The sequence below is a fragment of the Phyllosticta citribraziliensis genome (genome assembly GCF_038025025.1).
Source record: "Phyllosticta citribraziliensis strain CPC 17464 chromosome Unknown J3D65scaffold_12, whole genome shotgun sequence".
NCBI classification, from domain to species: Eukaryota; Fungi; Ascomycota; class Dothideomycetes; order Botryosphaeriales; family Phyllostictaceae; genus Phyllosticta; species Phyllosticta citribraziliensis.
In genome coordinates, this window is record NW_027117349.1 from 531,762 (window position 1) to 545,866 (window position 14,105).

Consider the following 14,105-nt stretch of genomic DNA (forward strand, 5'->3'; position numbering starts at 1 on the left):
TTGTACAAGGTGTAACTACATGCCAAGCTACAGGATTCCCATCCCCTGTGGCATCTCCAAATTTAACCTCACAAGCTGTCAACTCTACTGGTGAAGCTTATTCAAAATATCTCATTAAACAGCACCGTTTACAGCGGTGGGCCTGAAGGAGACAGGGACTGCGCCACTTCCGTTAGTATCTGGGGAGGCCCTGTGCTAAATTGCTCCGGTGCCGATGCACACATCGGGCCGCTGCAGAAATGCTGAGCCACATTGTGCCACATGCTTCGAGCTGCTTCGAGCTGAGGACTCAGCTTCCACGAGACAGCAGCGGTTGTCGGACAGCGAAGTGGCTGCTGAGAATATGAAAGTCGACCATTTAGTTCTGAAAACACGCCCTTGGACATCCAACTTGTCGGCAAACAGGTGCAACAACCATCGCCTGGTTATCACTTCTCTACCATCTCGAACCAGGGTGCGCCACCGGTATTCCGATCCTACAGATTGACACAAGGTTACACTCAACGAGGAAATCACTGGGAAGATCATCGAGAAATACGTCCTGCATGCTAGTCGTATTCACCAGTTTCACGCACAGTCGAGCAGTTCGTCGAAACATTTTGATTTTGTTTCCCTTGTTCCATGCTGCAGCCTGAAGCTACTGGCTCCACACCTTTAACAAATCAGGCTAACAAAGAAAGTGCGCAACAAAAGAAACACCGGACCATGCTCGAAAAAAGCGACCAAGAAAACCTGGGAATCCAACGAGAAAGTGCCATGCAACTCCTTTTCCGCTTTCATGCAGATACAAAAGAAAACACTGGATCATGATCGAACCAAGCAACCAGAAACCGAAGGCCATACGACGCTGTCTGCCATACAAAAGAAACGTTACAAAGGAAACGGACACTGAACCATCGTGTAAAGGGAAAGAGAAAATGATGCAAACCAGCGCTCTGCTGCTCGTCATCGGAACAAAGGAAACTCCTCAGAATCGACGAAACTCTTTCTGGGCGGCGCGAGTCCTCTACGAATCCCAAATGGGACCGAAAGCGGGCACACCTCTCGACTCAAGACCGTAAACGATCATCTTGGTGAGGCTGGGGTTGCTGATGACGAAGACGGCTTCGGCGCCAGACTGCTTGTACAGATCATAAGTCATGCGCAGCATGTCCGGGCGGCCCTGCTCCTTGGTGTTCCAGATGATGGCGTCCTTGTCGGCCTTCTTGACCATGTCCATGGTGGACTGACCGAAGATCTTCAAAGGGTTGGGGGCACTCCAAATGACGCGGCAGTCTGTGCGGTCGGCGTCGTTGAGGTTGATGAAGGAGAGGATGGGGCCAATACCGGAGCCGGTGCAGACGAGGACGCACTTGCGGAAGACGGTTGCCATGGCCAGGACACCGGCCTTGGGGAGACCGCGGAGGTAGTACTCGCGCTCCTGGTTGTCGCCCATCTGAGCCTTGGTCCAGTCACCGGCGTTGGAGAGCACGATGGAATGTCCGTGAGGATCGGCCTCAGTGGGGTTGGGGAAGGTGGCGAAAGCGTGGTACTGGCCGAGAGCAGTGGTAGCGAGAGCGACACCACGGAACTGGCCCATCTTCTCGCTGAAGGTCAAGCGGATGGCGTGGTTGGACAGGTTCTCCGACTTGAAGGGGATCTTGCGAAGAAGGAACCAGGGATAGATCAAGTGGATGGAGATGATGATCTGGCACCAGAAGGACGGCTCCAAGATGACGGCGTTGCCGAGGGTGATGTTGTTGGCGATGCGGTTGTTCTCAGCAAGCAAAAGGACCTCGGCCCAGAAGATTGCGACGACGGACCAACCCGCGAAACGGTGGACGTACTCGAACCAGTTGTGGCGCTTCGCACGCATGGCGGGATAGGCGAAAATCAAAATGGCGACGAGGAGCGTGAAGATGGTGTAGGTGAGGGCGAGAACGACAGGCGCTGCCACGGCGAACTGGCCCTTCGCAAACTGATAAGTCAACACAGCGGTCAGGAGCACGTACCAGATACTTCCGCTGACGGCCGCACCGCTGTGGACACCGCCGTTCTCATAGCACTTGGCGACTATGCGGCGGAGCTTGAGCGGAGTCCAAAGCGGCGTCAACCTGAAACCGTCATAGATGGCGTTGTTGATGTAGTCTTGACGGATCAAGATGGCGAGCATAAAGTTGCAGGCAGTGGCCGTGGCAAGAGGAGAGGCGGGAATGTTGATAGAGCGGTAGTGGCAGATGAGCCAGATAAAGGCCACAAGGTTGCTGCCGAGGACGATGGTAAAAAGACGGCGGTAGACGATGAGGAGCTTGTGGCGGAGGTTGCGAACAACGACCGGGTATTTCTTGTCAGGAAGCTCAGTGAAAGCGACCTCGTCCAGACCGTCCTCGTCCTCTCCCTCCTCGAGCTTGACGTTCTCAAAGACAGCAGCAGTGGTTGCCGTCGAGCCGCTGGCCAGAGTCACGGCCGAAGTCGCTGGGGTCTCGCCCTTAGGACTACGACTGCGATTGCGAACAACACTCCCGGTGTTGTCATCGCGAGTGGTCGACCTCGATGATCTTATTTCGGAGGACATTTTGTTGTACAAGCGCTGCTCGTATGCTTCGAAGTCGGTTGCGGTGAAGGTGTTGTAGTAGTAGGGATTAGGGCAACCCTCAGTGCTGTCCTGAGCCTGAGGAGAGTCGATTGGATTGGTTGGTATGATGATGGCTCCGAAGCGACGGTTGTGTGCCTTTAAAGACATTCTGGACTCGAAGTCGAGGTATTGTTCGCGATGTTGAGAACAAAGGAATGGGTCGAGGAGGTTTTCACATAGACATTGAACTCTAGCGACATCTGAAGTTCAAAGCGGCATCAGAAAGACTCGACAAAGAAGGACCGGTGCAGAGGCGTCTTGGCTGGCGTTGTGGTGGAAGAAGAGCTTGTTGTTGGTCAAAGGCCTGCGGTTGTGGCGGAGGAAGCCCAGTCTTCAACGCGTCTGTTGATGGCTCGCGCAGGCGGCTTCTGATTTCGCCGCACCACTCGGACATAGGAAACCAAAAATAACCGATGAAGATGAGACGAATGGAGATGATAGGGCTCGACGAGCTTCAAGGGAGTAGGTGAGTGGGCCAGCACCCGAATATAGGTCGCATGCTCAATGATAATTGATTATACTCCAGCGCGAGAAACCCTTTACTTCCCGAGCACTCCATTTTTGTCGACGCAGTGCAACTTGGAAGAATCCCTCGCTGGTCTGAGCTAGGTGAACTCTTTGAGCGAGCTGCCAGTGTCAGGTCGGAACTTTGTGCCTTCGTTGGCTCGACATCCGGTCATTGGTCTCTACGATATCTACTAGTCTGATGCGCCACCAGATGCTTCGCCTCGTCTTCGGGCTGACCACATCTTCGTTCGGATGAAGTCCAAAAGTGGAAAGAAGGCTGATCCAACCCTAACATACTGGCTGTGTAGTCATGGCTATGATCATAAGGTATAGCTCTTGTCTGAGATGTATCCAACTTCTGGGCAGGCTCACTGGTGTGCGAGGAGCCTCATGACAAGCCACTTTGCTTGTTGTTGCTTTTTCCAATCCTGCACCAACGCCTCCAGCCTTATCACACCCCCCCCCTTCCCACGCCACGGCTAATCTCGCGATTCATTGTTTCTTTCAGCGAAAGGGTCTCCGACAACATATTGCTCAACGCGTTGCTGTCCTAATTGCCTATTTTCGGAGTTGAGAAACAAAGAACACGGAAACGGGCTTGGACGGCCAGCCTCCGCGCTCATAGCAGGATTCTTTCAGAAGTCCAAATCAAGATGCATGTCCGCTAACAAAGCCTTCCAATCTTTTCGACGCGAAAACGCCCCCTGAACTCGTTGCTGGTCGGGTGGAATGGAAGACGCTGCCTGGCTGCGTTGGTGTCCGAAACATCACGATGGTGGTCAGAGAAGCTCAGCGCGGAATCTTGGAGGCCAGAGCAAGTGAAAAGGCAGTATGACGGTGATCAGCGCAGCTGGGCTGCAGGACCGACCTATTTGCGGAAGGGAGGGGAGCCGCATCATTGGCCAGGGTCGCAGTTGTTTTCTTACCACAGTCTCCTACAGTTTGAGTGTCGTCCCTTTGACCACGGCTGCTCCATTTCTGTTCTCGTTTTTTCATATCGTCATGCAACTCTCTAAAAATTGTGTAGGCATCGTAGCTTTGTCGTGCCGACATGCTGCGGGTGAGAACTTATGCACAAGCGAAGAAACTGTCCCTGTCAGACGCGTAGCCCCTGGAATTCAGGCATTCTCGTCGCTACCGAAATCGAGTTGGGGAAATACCTTCGTTGGGGCTAATTGCGCCTTGCGACCCGGAAGTGATGCGCAAGGATTATGAATTTGCTGATTGGGCTCCCAAAACGAATCCCAAGAGGGCTAGAAATCCTTTCGATCATTTACCTCAAGAACAAGTCCCTCGGAACCATGTCAAGACACCATGTCGCTTGCCCTCCTGACAACGGACCTGGTTTCAGTCCGTGGCGTTTCTAGAAACGGCGTGGTGTCTTCTAAGACATACTTTGCACGCCGACGCTTCAAACTTGACCTGGAAATCTTCTGGTGCTTTCCGCCGACTTTTTCTGTTTTTCCAACACCATTCAAAAAGGACATCTCCCAGAAAATTTCGAAGCAATCCGCCAATTTGGTCTTCTGATGGACCTGTTATCTTGGACCCTTGGAACGACAGTGCCAAGTCCGGAGGCACCGGTACGCGGGCCCCATGAATGCTTCTCTGGCAGCAGAACTGACCTCTTCAAGATTCTCATAGATGCAATCGACCCTTCGCAATGGCTATCCTTCAGCATGATTCGAAGCGAGGTCAGGAAGCTCATAGCGGGCTTGAAAGCGGTTGGTATTACGAGCGGAGACGTGGTGTGGGTAAACTGCTTCAACGACGTAAGTGCGAACCCCAATGCCTTGTACCTCAAGACGCTAACGGAGCAGTTGCGTTACTGCGTGATGTATCTCGGAATCATCGGCGCAGGCGCCATATTCGCCGGCATCAATCCAGCCTCTACTCCAACCGAACTGTCGCATCACTTTCAAATTACCGACCCAAAGCTCATCATCGCGGAGCCTGTCCTCTTGAACAAGACACTGTTGATGGCAGAGCAAACGGGATTCGACAAGTCCAAGATTCTGGTTTTTGACACAAGCCCTCTCAGTGCAACAACTGGTATGCAGAGCTGGCATACACTCTTGGAATATGGTGAAGGAAATTGGATAAGGCCTGAGGATCCAGAAAAGACGATTGCGACGTACAGCGCGACGAGTGGCACTTCTGGCCTTCCGAAGTGGGCTATGATTCCTCACTCGTATCTTATATCCCAGGCAGCCCTTCAATGCTCGGGGGAGCCAGCAGAGGTAGGCACTCAATTCCAGTGTGTGGTTTCCGATACGCTCGAAAGAGTGCGTCATGGGAAATCCAGAGGCCATCAAGCGCCAACTCTCCAGAGCCGTAGTGCTTTAGTTGCTGACACGTTTCGCCAGACGACTCGACTGTTCATGCTCGCGCCATTCCACGCCTTCGGATCGCCGATAGTTCCAGCCAGCATCCGTCAAGGGATTCGAACTTACATCATGCGGCGGTATATTGAATCCCAATTCATCGATTCCATCTACCGCTTCGGTGTCACCGAGACATATATTGCGCCTCCGATCCTGCTGTCTCTACCTGCGTCCCCACAAACGCGTGCCGGTCATTTGAGAAGCCTCCGGAGCATTTGGGTGGGCGGGGCGAGTGTCAAGTACGCGCAGCAGAAGCCTCTCTACAAGTATCTGGACGATAGTGCGAGAATCCGGGCAGTTTGGGGTTTGACTGAGGCTGGATGGCTCACTTCTGTAAGGGATGAAAGAAGAAGGCTTGACGACAGTGTTGGCCAACGTCTAGATGGGTTTGATCTAACGTGAGTTTCTTCCTTCAAAGTCGTAATGTCTTTTGCTGAATCTTCTTCGTAGGCTGGTTGACAGGACTGGAGCTGTCATCGATAAGGACGACGTAAAGGGCGAATTGTTGATTCGCGCAAAATATCCGTTCGTCGAGTACTTGAATAATCCATCTGCCACCGCCGATGCCTTTACACCTGGCGGCTTCCTTCTCCGCTCGGGAGACATTGGTTGCAGGCGTACGGACCTAGAAACCGGCTTTGCCAGCTTCTACATTGTCGACCGCGTCAAGGAGCTGATCAAGGTCCGCGGATGGCAAGTCTCGCCCACAGAGGTTGAAAGCGAATTGCTCCAACACCCAGCCATAGAAGACGCAGCCGTAATAGGGGCGACCGAGAGTAACGGCGGCGAGGAGTATGTCCGAGCTTACGTTGTACTCAAGCAACGTGCTTGCGAACCAACGACGGCCCCTGAAATCCGAGCATGGCTCCGCGAGCGTCTCTCCGGCTACAAGCTGCCCCAAGAAATCCGCTTCGTGGGAAGCATACCCCGCAATAACACGGGCAAGATACTGCGGCGTGTCCTCCGTAATGGCGCGCAAATGCCGGGCGTAACGGCGGCTGAGTCGGGACCGGGACTCGACGACGTCAACGGAAGCCACAAGCAGGGACCCGTGAGCCCCACCACCGTTGCACGACATGCAGGCGTCAAGGCAAAGTCATCATAGCCTCGTGCTGGAGAGAAGCCTGTGCTCGGTGGGTGGCACGGCAGCGATGCCCGCGTGGCGTGTAAAAGGAGGCTGCCTGCCTTAATGGTAGCGGTTTCGTCCCGGGAATGTGGTCAAGCCTTTGTGAATAGTCTGTTTGGATTTCGCATGCTTTCAGCTCGCACTGAGAATGGGGGCGCTTCGGACACAATAGCGTTGATGGTCGACTGCTGCGTCATGGTCCCTGGGTCATTCACACGGCGCTGCGGGACCGCTCTCTTCTGTCGTAATCTGCAAGTCATCAGTTTGTCGATGCAGTCAATGATGGATACGTTTACAGCATCTTGAAACCTCATCAACGCCTCATGTGAACGCGAAGCTTCAGGCGCTCTGTATTCTTCTTTGCTTTTTAAGCCACGCTCGCGAATCTGCGCGCCTGACATCCGTCGTGAAGTCCATTGTCTTTGCGGCGCTGTCAGCCTGACGATCCTCAGTGATGTCTTGCAGTAGATCGACGACTAGCGATTCCACACACTTGGTGTAGACTAGAATTACTCTGAATGCCTGTCTTTAGCATCCTATGATACATGCGTTAGATAAGGTGACTTCTTTGAAGTGTGGGCAGTAGAAGACAGGTAGGCTCCACGATCTCCGTGATGACTTACCGAAATGCTCTAGGTCTTTCGTCGCACAATTTGACCTAGCGGCCTTCCAATCCCGTCCCATCTCAACACCATGGGATATTTTGTGATGAGCAGGAGGCTCACACACAGAATAGCTCTAGGAGTTCGATGATGTGAATCATCTGATAGCCTCGCAGAATTCGCACTGTAGCTTCAGCCTAGGAAAAGCCCTTCACAATGGCATACCAAACCTCACTGAGCAACTTCTCGGCGCTGCGTTGACCAACGACTAATCGCCCACGACAAATCACCGCGCCGACAAGAGTCTCTAGTAAAAGCTCTGCGATGGCTCCTCTCCGTTCTCAACTCCAACACCAACTCACAATCTCCCACGATGCCTACCATGCCACAGCAGCAACAGCAGCCAAACAGCCACGGTTCCCAGGCGATGGAGGGCGTCAGAGCCGCCGAGAACGACGAGGTCCCGGACATCTACGGCAATCTCCTCCCGTCTGCCACGCTCGCGCTCTTGAAGGAGAGCCACAACCGCCCTTCGGCCCTCGCCCGCGCCCGCAAGCAGCCGGAGCATCTCAAGAAAGCCATGGCTTGGGCCAGGCAGCCGGCCAGCAACTCCAACGCCGACTGCGCCAAGCTTCTGTTCCACGGCGACAAGGAGGCCCTCAAGAGGCGGCTGTGCGAGTGGGTGAGAGACCGGATGGAGTATTTGGAGAAGGACACGCAGTGGAAGGCGGAGTCGCTTTTTGTGACGGAGAAGATGCTGCAGAAGCTGAAGCGCGCCAGGCCATTGGGCCCAAAGTTTTGCAGGATCTGGTCGGAGATGATGCAGGCGGGCACCTCGAATGCCGTCGTCGAGGTGTGTTGGCTTGCCGTGGTTTGACCAAGATTACTGACCAGTGATGGAACAGGACAAGAAGCTCGCGGGTTTCGAACTCGAACTCGTCGCCGCCTGGCTATTTGCTTCTTCCTTGCGTGGCACCGGCGCCACGTACTCCGGCTGGCTCGAGCGTACTGTAAAGTTCGCCCAAGACTTCGCCATGTTCCCCGAGTCGATCGACAAAGCGCGAGAACAGAACCTGGAGGCCGAACTGCTCGTCACACACGCTCTCCGGGAGGTCACCGGCAACCAGTACAGCCTCATCAACATCACCACAAGGGACCAATTGCATCATGTTACGAACATGGCCAGGTACAGGAAGATGGTGATCGAGAAGTTCTCCAACAGTGTCGACAAACGCTTCAAGGCGATCTGGAGGAAGGCGGAGAAGGCACAGCTGAAGGAGGACAAGGCGCAGTGGAAGAAGAACAAGACCAAGGCTCAGAGCAATCCTATCGACCCTGGAGCGGACACAAACGAGAAGGGCGAAGAAGAGGAGAGACCAGGAGAGGCAGAAGTCGCCTACCAGGCGCAGCTAAGCGCCGACTCTCAGCGCGCCCTCGAAGGACTTGCGCGGCTCGGCTTGGCTTGAAGACAGCACCGACGAATCAATCAGAAGGACGACTGGAATGAAAGCAGCTCAGCTGATGGATTGTGAGATGGACTCGAGAACTACGATACTGGATGAGCTGGACGAAAGGAACCGAAGAGCAAGGACAGAGAGAGGTGGGCACTGAGGCTAGGTATGAGGTCGATGATACCCACGATACCAAGTCAGCATCGATGGAAAAATGGATGATTCGACGGGGGAGAAAGGAAAAAAATTGATGCAGTGACAGAGGCTCTGAGGTGATGTTGATGTTTATCGTTGCCAGGATAGGAAGGCCGTAAGCCCCCGCAGGACCCCGCCCCGCATGAGGTGAGGTGAGGTGCCTTTTCCGCTCCACCTCCAGCTCTTCATCCGCTGGGTCGTCTTTCTTCTTACAACAACCCATTTGACAGCTCCGGTCCTCGTACCACCAATCCGCGACAGCAACCCAGCCACCACAGCCATCGCCATGGTTTCAACACGCAGCCACCCGTCCGCCTTCCCACCCCCGGAAGCTTCACCAACCAAACGCGCCGGCAGCAAAGACCCAACTCCAGGACCCACCTCGCTGGGCTCAACCAACAACAACAATAATTCGGCGCTGTGGCACCACGCCCCGCGCCGCGCGATCTTGTACTGGCTATACATTTCGCTGCCGTTGGTGACGTGGGACGCGTCGTACGTGTTCCTGCGGCCGCACTCGATGCCGGGCGGGTCGCTGCATGCGCCCATCTTCTCGCCCTACAAAATCTACTGCGACGTCGACTACAACTACGGCTGGCCGGCGTGGGAGGACGGCCGTGGCTTCACCGCCGCCCAGAGCCTGCTCAACGTCGCTGAGACGCTGCTGTACGTCGCGTACCTGGCCATCGTCCTGCGGGCCCCTGCGACGGGCAACTCGGCCAAGTCGAGGAAGGTCGTCAAGGGCTCGGATGCTGCAAAGGCAGTCATTCTAGGCTTTAGCGCTGCGGTCATGACGTTGAGCAAGACGGCACTGTATTTTGCGAATGAGTACTACGGTGGGTGGGAGAATATCAAGCACAATGATTGGACCACGCTTTTCGCGTCGTGGATCTTCCCCAAGTAAGTGAAGCCTTTTCCTCCGTCTTCTTACACTCGCTGACGTCCCTGTAGCACCATGTGGGTCATTTTCCCTACCTACATGACCTACTACTTTGGCACCGAGATCGCGCGTGGACTAGAGGCTGCGACTGGTTCGCGCTCCAAGAAGGCGCAGTGAGCGGCCGGATAGATGATGGCAGAACGGCTGGCGGTGAAACTAATAACGAAAGCTATGAGCGATACCCACTTGAAATCAGAACAGCGAGATTGAGATGGGAAGAACGGCGTTGCGCACGATTCTTTACTTGGACACGGCTTGTTATCACCTATTCGTGTAAAATTCATTTCTTGCCAGGGGCAGTTGCCCAGCGTTGCGGCGTCGTATGGCGTCCATGTCTATTTGCTATTCGTCTTTCACTCGTCCTTGCACATTTTAACTCTTGACGTGTAGTCCTCGAAGCACAAGCTTGGTGATAATGGCCGTGGCGCACGCTATACTGGTGAGCAGGTTCGGAGCATTTAAGTCGCCTTGTGCTCATGTATTTGGGAGCATGACACTCAGGAGCATCACGCGTATCCGGCACTCTGTAGAGGAGGTTGAGGGGGAGCTTTCAAGATCCAACTCGCCACTGACGAATTGTTGGATTCCTGGATTGGCCTCAATGGCGTACATATTCATTTGTATATAACGGACCGGTCTACTTCTTTGCCTTCTTTACAACTCCATCAAGGGTGCCCTGTCCCGCCTGTCTCTTCTTCCCCGCGGCGGCGGTCTTCTTCTTCGTCTTCGATCCAGCGTCGTCTTCAGCTCCGTCGCTTTGCGCTTCATCCCCTCCTGCTAATCCTTCAGCGTCATCCGGGAACAGCTTCCTCCACGACCCATCCATGACACGCTTGTCGTTGCCATACAGCCCAACACCATAGGAATCCTTCATGCCCTTCAAACAAGTGTCCCGCCGTTCTCCAAAGTCAAACAAAGGCGCGGGGTACACCTTCATCTTCCCATCCTCCTTTTCAGAGCCATCGCCCTTGATCAAACAGCCCCACTTCTTCTGATCCGCCACACTCGCCGTCCACGGCTCGTAGATGCACTTGTCCGAGAACTTAGCCAGCTCAGGGACGTACCTCCTCACGAAATCGCCGCTCTTGTCCCACTTCTTGGGGAACGCGACGGGGCTGTAGCAGCGGTAGAACTGCGCGAAGAAGGCCGTGCAGCTGAGCCACTGCCAGTTGCCCGCGTTGCACGCCGGCTCGTGGTCGAGCAGCAGCTCCGCGAAGACGGCCGCGCCGCGCTCCCACGAGATGTAGCATCCGCCGCGCGTCAGGAAGCATGCTACTGCGTGCCGTCCCAGGTGCTCGATCCAGCCTTCGCTGCGTAGTTGCCGCATCAGCGCATCGATCCAGGGGAAGCCGGTCTGCCCATGGGTCCAGCGCTGGAACTGCTGCTCGGCGGTGGATGAGTTGATGGCGTAGGAGCCGGTAGCGCGGTTCGTGGAGGGGTCAATGGTGGACTGCAGATGCCAGGGGATGAATCGACATGAGGGGTTGGCGTGTGTTTGGTGGAAGGGGTGTCCAAGGGCGGCCTGCGCGCCAAAGTACATTTCCTGAGTCCCGTCAGCCAAAAAGATCATTCAAGCATCATCTCAACAGCAGAGAAATATACTCACACGAAAGAGTAGCTGGCCCTTCAGACTGGTCGGCGGCTGGCTAGCCTGCACCTTGTGCTTGCCTTTCTTCCACTCATCGACCACGTCCTGAACGCGCCAGTAAAACTCGCGGCAGCTTAGACTGCCAAAGTGCAAGTGCGCGCTGAGGAGCGTCGTCGACGCAGGGACCTCCGTCGGCGCGCACTTGGGCTTCTCAAACGTCGCCGTGTACTCTTTGTCCTTGCACACCTCGGCCAACCGCTGGAGCGCCAGGCTCTCGCCTCCGCAGTGCGGTGTCGTGGCGGCTGGCAGCCCCAACTCCTCCATCGTCGGAACGGCAAAATCGCCATTTGGCCCGGCGAGCGCTGAGAAAGACTGCTCTTTGCCCTCGCGCACCTGGCTATTGATGTCGGGATCGGCCGACGGTTTTTCCTGATCAAAGTCCAGCGGCGTCTCGCCAGGGTCAGGCAGAGACTTGGGCGCTGGGATGGGCCGCGGCGGCTCTCCTAGCTTCTTCGCCACGGCCTGCACCTGCGAGATGCTCATGGTCGGTTTGCCTCCATTTCCCTTGACGAGTTCCTGCGTCGAGTGTTAGAAATATGGTCCTCTGGTTCTAGGCATCACGGCGGCACTCACATCGGGGTCGTACAGCGTTCGCCCAACTTTGACTATAACTTCGACGCCGGCGTCTTTGGCGAGCTTGACAATGCTTTCGTCGCGGTCTCGTGCGTACACGTCTGTGTCTTTTTCAAACACCAGGTGCGAGACTCGCCACTCTTTGAACAACTTTGGGAAGAGCGTCTGTGGGCCCTCACGAATGACGAATAGCTTTGATTTTGGATTGGTTTTGGTTATCGAACCAGAAAGATCTCGCATGCAGTCGAGCAAGTATTGCCACCTATTAAGTCCGGTTCTGTAAGCAATGTTAGCAGAGGACATGGGTGTTCTGAGCTCAAAACTTAGATCCATACCGCGCGCGATATACATAGTGGCTATCCCATGTCCAGCATTGCCAAAGACATTCCGGTTTGAGGTCAAGCGCAGCTTTCAAAGCTGGAGAGTCGTGGAGTCGCAGATCAGTTCTATGCCAGTAGATGACGCGAGGTCCCACGACTTTTTGTTTAGTCATGGTCTGAAGAGGCGCATTAGGGAAACGAGCCGCCGTGATGGAGATGTCGAAGGAAATAGGTGTTGGGCCGTGGTAGTGTGGAGCACAAGGGCAGAAGCTGGAGCTGATGACGGCATTCCGAGCGTAGATCGTGCCGTCGCAGGAACAAAAGATCGATCCAGATCTAGCCACGGCCACCCTTGTTGCGATCCTTGCCCTGTTCTTGGCGTCTTGCTGCATAACATCTCTTGTTTGAACTTTTGGTATACCTCGTCTGTGGCACACAAGTCCATCTACAAATGTGAATTAAGAAACCAGCAATCCAACCCTCGCGCTCCAAACGCCCTGCACCGAGACTCAATCGCATGATGAACGCTCAATCATTCCACGACTCGTCCAATTCGTCGATCAGACGGTTTTCGTCATCCGAGTCGCGTCGCCGCGAAGTGACTCTGTCGCCACTAAACGAGACGCGGTTGTACCCTTGGCGGCTTGGGAAGCATCGAGCGCACGACGAGGTAAGGATAATAAACATATCCTGGACACGGTCAGCTCAGGGAGAACGACGCGCGCCTCTCCAACGGTAGCCAAACAAGCAACTCTGGTGTGAATTTTGTCTAAAACCGTCTTCTACAACGACTTACGCTTAAAAATGTCCAAATCTGGTTCCAGAAGGAGAAGTTGGGTATCTGCCGCCATCCACGCTGGTGCATCACGGTCCGCTGGTAGACGCAGCCTCCGACAAAGTAGACCAGCACTGCGATCAGTGCAATGACTCCGAAGACTCCTCCTGGTCCTAGTTGTTGGTTCTCCACTTCGATTCCTCCACAGGCAGCCTTGCTTCTGGCTTCGAAAAAGTATGTGCACTCGTCCGGGCTTGCGGCGACAAAGGCCACATTGACTTCGTCGGGAGCAGCCAATGAGTCTGTTTCGCAAAGCAGGGAGATGATGGTGGACTTGCGGCGCTTGTCGGACTTGTAGTTCGGGTTCTTGGTATATTTGTCATCGTCGTCGTCGTCGCCGTCGTCGTCGCCTTTGGTCTTCTTGCTCTCCCAAAGATCGTCGAGGTCAAAGTCGCGCTTGGACGCGTACGTGTCCGAGGAGCATGGCGAGCCTCCGGTGTATTCAAGGACGAGCTTCCTTCCACGAAAGATGGGTTTGGAGTTTTCTTGGCTGTTGGCGCCTGACAGTTAGCCCTAGCCTTGTATGATGAAGAAGTGTGGGAGACCGACCCTATCGAATATGTCTTGCCATGCGAGGAATAGTACGCGCTCACGTTCCCCCAACTGGCCTTGTCCAAGCCGACGACATCATCCAACTCTTCAACAACAGGCCCGCAGAAGTTGAGGGTGAAATTTGCGGGGTAGTCGTAGCCCTTGGCGTGCCAGCTCTCGGGATGGTCGCCAGACTTTGACTTTTTCTTCTTCGAGTCGGAGGGTTGGACGTTTATGGGGTTGAGGTCGAAGAAGCGGTCGGTGGGGGACTTGATGGTGCATGGCTTGAGCTTCTTTTCCTTCTTGTCGTCCGAGGCGGAGACGCAGGCGGAGCACAGCGCAGCAGCCAGGGCCAATGTGCTGGATAGCCTCATAATGG

At 54.7% G+C, this 14,105-nt stretch overlaps 7 protein-coding genes across 7 annotated transcripts; 3 read left to right on the plus strand and 4 right to left on the minus strand.

Moving 5' to 3' along the window:
- Positions 1-396: 396 nt before the first annotated feature.
- On the minus strand, positions 397-1,058 carry J3D65DRAFT_637704 (uncharacterized protein). The gene has a single exon (XM_066801534.1). It carries the CDS (start codon positions 947-949, stop codon positions 668-670), a length of 282 nt encoding a protein of 93 aa, XP_066651286.1. The 5' UTR covers positions 950-1,058; the 3' UTR covers positions 397-667.
- J3D65DRAFT_637705 (uncharacterized protein) lies at positions 587-3,067 on the minus strand. The gene has a single exon (XM_066801535.1). The coding sequence runs from the start codon at positions 2,720-2,722 to the stop codon at positions 1,007-1,009; it is 1,716 nt and encodes a 571-aa protein (XP_066651287.1). The 5' UTR covers positions 2,723-3,067; the 3' UTR covers positions 587-1,006.
- Positions 3,068-4,418: 1,351 nt separating this feature from the next.
- Positions 4,419-6,929, plus strand: J3D65DRAFT_637709 (4-coumarate-CoA ligase). The gene is made up of 5 exons (XM_066801536.1): positions 4,419-4,704; positions 4,756-4,893; positions 4,942-5,361; positions 5,488-5,903; positions 5,956-6,929. The coding sequence occupies exons 1-5, from the start codon at positions 4,651-4,653 to the stop codon at positions 6,608-6,610; spliced, it is 1,683 nt and encodes a 560-aa protein (XP_066651288.1). The 5' UTR covers positions 4,419-4,650; the 3' UTR covers positions 6,611-6,929.
- A 910-nt stretch (positions 6,930-7,839) lies between these two features.
- Positions 7,840-8,894, plus strand: J3D65DRAFT_637713 (uncharacterized protein). The gene is made up of 2 exons (XM_066801537.1): positions 7,840-8,086; positions 8,139-8,894. The coding sequence occupies exons 1-2, from the start codon at positions 7,928-7,930 to the stop codon at positions 8,697-8,699; spliced, it is 720 nt and encodes a 239-aa protein (XP_066651289.1). The 5' UTR covers positions 7,840-7,927; the 3' UTR covers positions 8,700-8,894.
- A 271-nt stretch (positions 8,895-9,165) lies between these two features.
- J3D65DRAFT_559577 (uncharacterized protein) lies at positions 9,166-9,936 on the plus strand (the record flags this gene model as incomplete). The annotated part of the gene is made up of 2 exons (XM_066797416.1): positions 9,166-9,779; positions 9,831-9,936. 2 exons carry the CDS (start codon positions 9,166-9,168, stop codon positions 9,934-9,936), a joined length of 720 nt encoding a protein of 239 aa, XP_066651290.1.
- A 520-nt stretch (positions 9,937-10,456) lies between these two features.
- Positions 10,457-12,533, minus strand: J3D65DRAFT_671260 (FAD binding domain of DNA photolyase-domain-containing protein; the record flags this gene model as incomplete). The annotated part of the gene is made up of 4 exons (XM_066803376.1): positions 10,457-11,362; positions 11,426-11,983; positions 12,041-12,317; positions 12,376-12,533. 4 exons carry the CDS (start codon positions 12,531-12,533, stop codon positions 10,457-10,459), a joined length of 1,899 nt encoding a protein of 632 aa, XP_066651291.1.
- A 355-nt stretch (positions 12,534-12,888) lies between these two features.
- Positions 12,889-14,100, minus strand: J3D65DRAFT_559825 (mannose-6-phosphate receptor binding domain-containing protein; the record flags this gene model as incomplete). The annotated part of the gene is made up of 3 exons (XM_066797428.1): positions 12,889-13,050; positions 13,157-13,685; positions 13,745-14,100. The coding sequence occupies 3 exons, from the start codon at positions 14,098-14,100 to the stop codon at positions 12,889-12,891; spliced, it is 1,047 nt and encodes a 348-aa protein (XP_066651292.1).
- Positions 14,101-14,105: the final 5 nt, after the last annotated feature.

Excerpts from the sequence above, each read along its gene's own strand:
- J3D65DRAFT_637709 (XM_066801536.1), top strand. The coding sequence starts at position 4,651 with ATGGACCTGTTATCTTGGACCCTTGGAACGACAGTGCCAAGTCCGGAG. Across the intron at positions 4,705-4,755 it reads TGCCAAGTCCGGAGGCACCG|ATTCTCATAGATGCAATCGA; the intron begins GTACGCGGGCCC and ends GACCTCTTCAAG. Across the intron at positions 4,894-4,941 it reads GGGTAAACTGCTTCAACGAC|TTGCGTTACTGCGTGATGTA; the intron begins GTAAGTGCGAAC and ends CTAACGGAGCAG.
- J3D65DRAFT_637704 (XM_066801534.1), bottom strand. The coding sequence starts at position 949 with ATGACGAGCAGCAGAGCGCTGGTTTGCATCATTTTCTCTTTCCCTTTA.
- J3D65DRAFT_637713 (XM_066801537.1), top strand. The coding sequence starts at position 7,928 with ATGGAGTATTTGGAGAAGGACACGCAGTGGAAGGCGGAGTCGCTTTTT. Across the intron at positions 8,087-8,138 it reads CCTCGAATGCCGTCGTCGAG|GACAAGAAGCTCGCGGGTTT; the intron begins GTGTGTTGGCTT and ends GTGATGGAACAG.
- J3D65DRAFT_637705 (XM_066801535.1), bottom strand. The coding sequence starts at position 2,722 with ATGTCTTTAAAGGCACACAACCGTCGCTTCGGAGCCATCATCATACCA.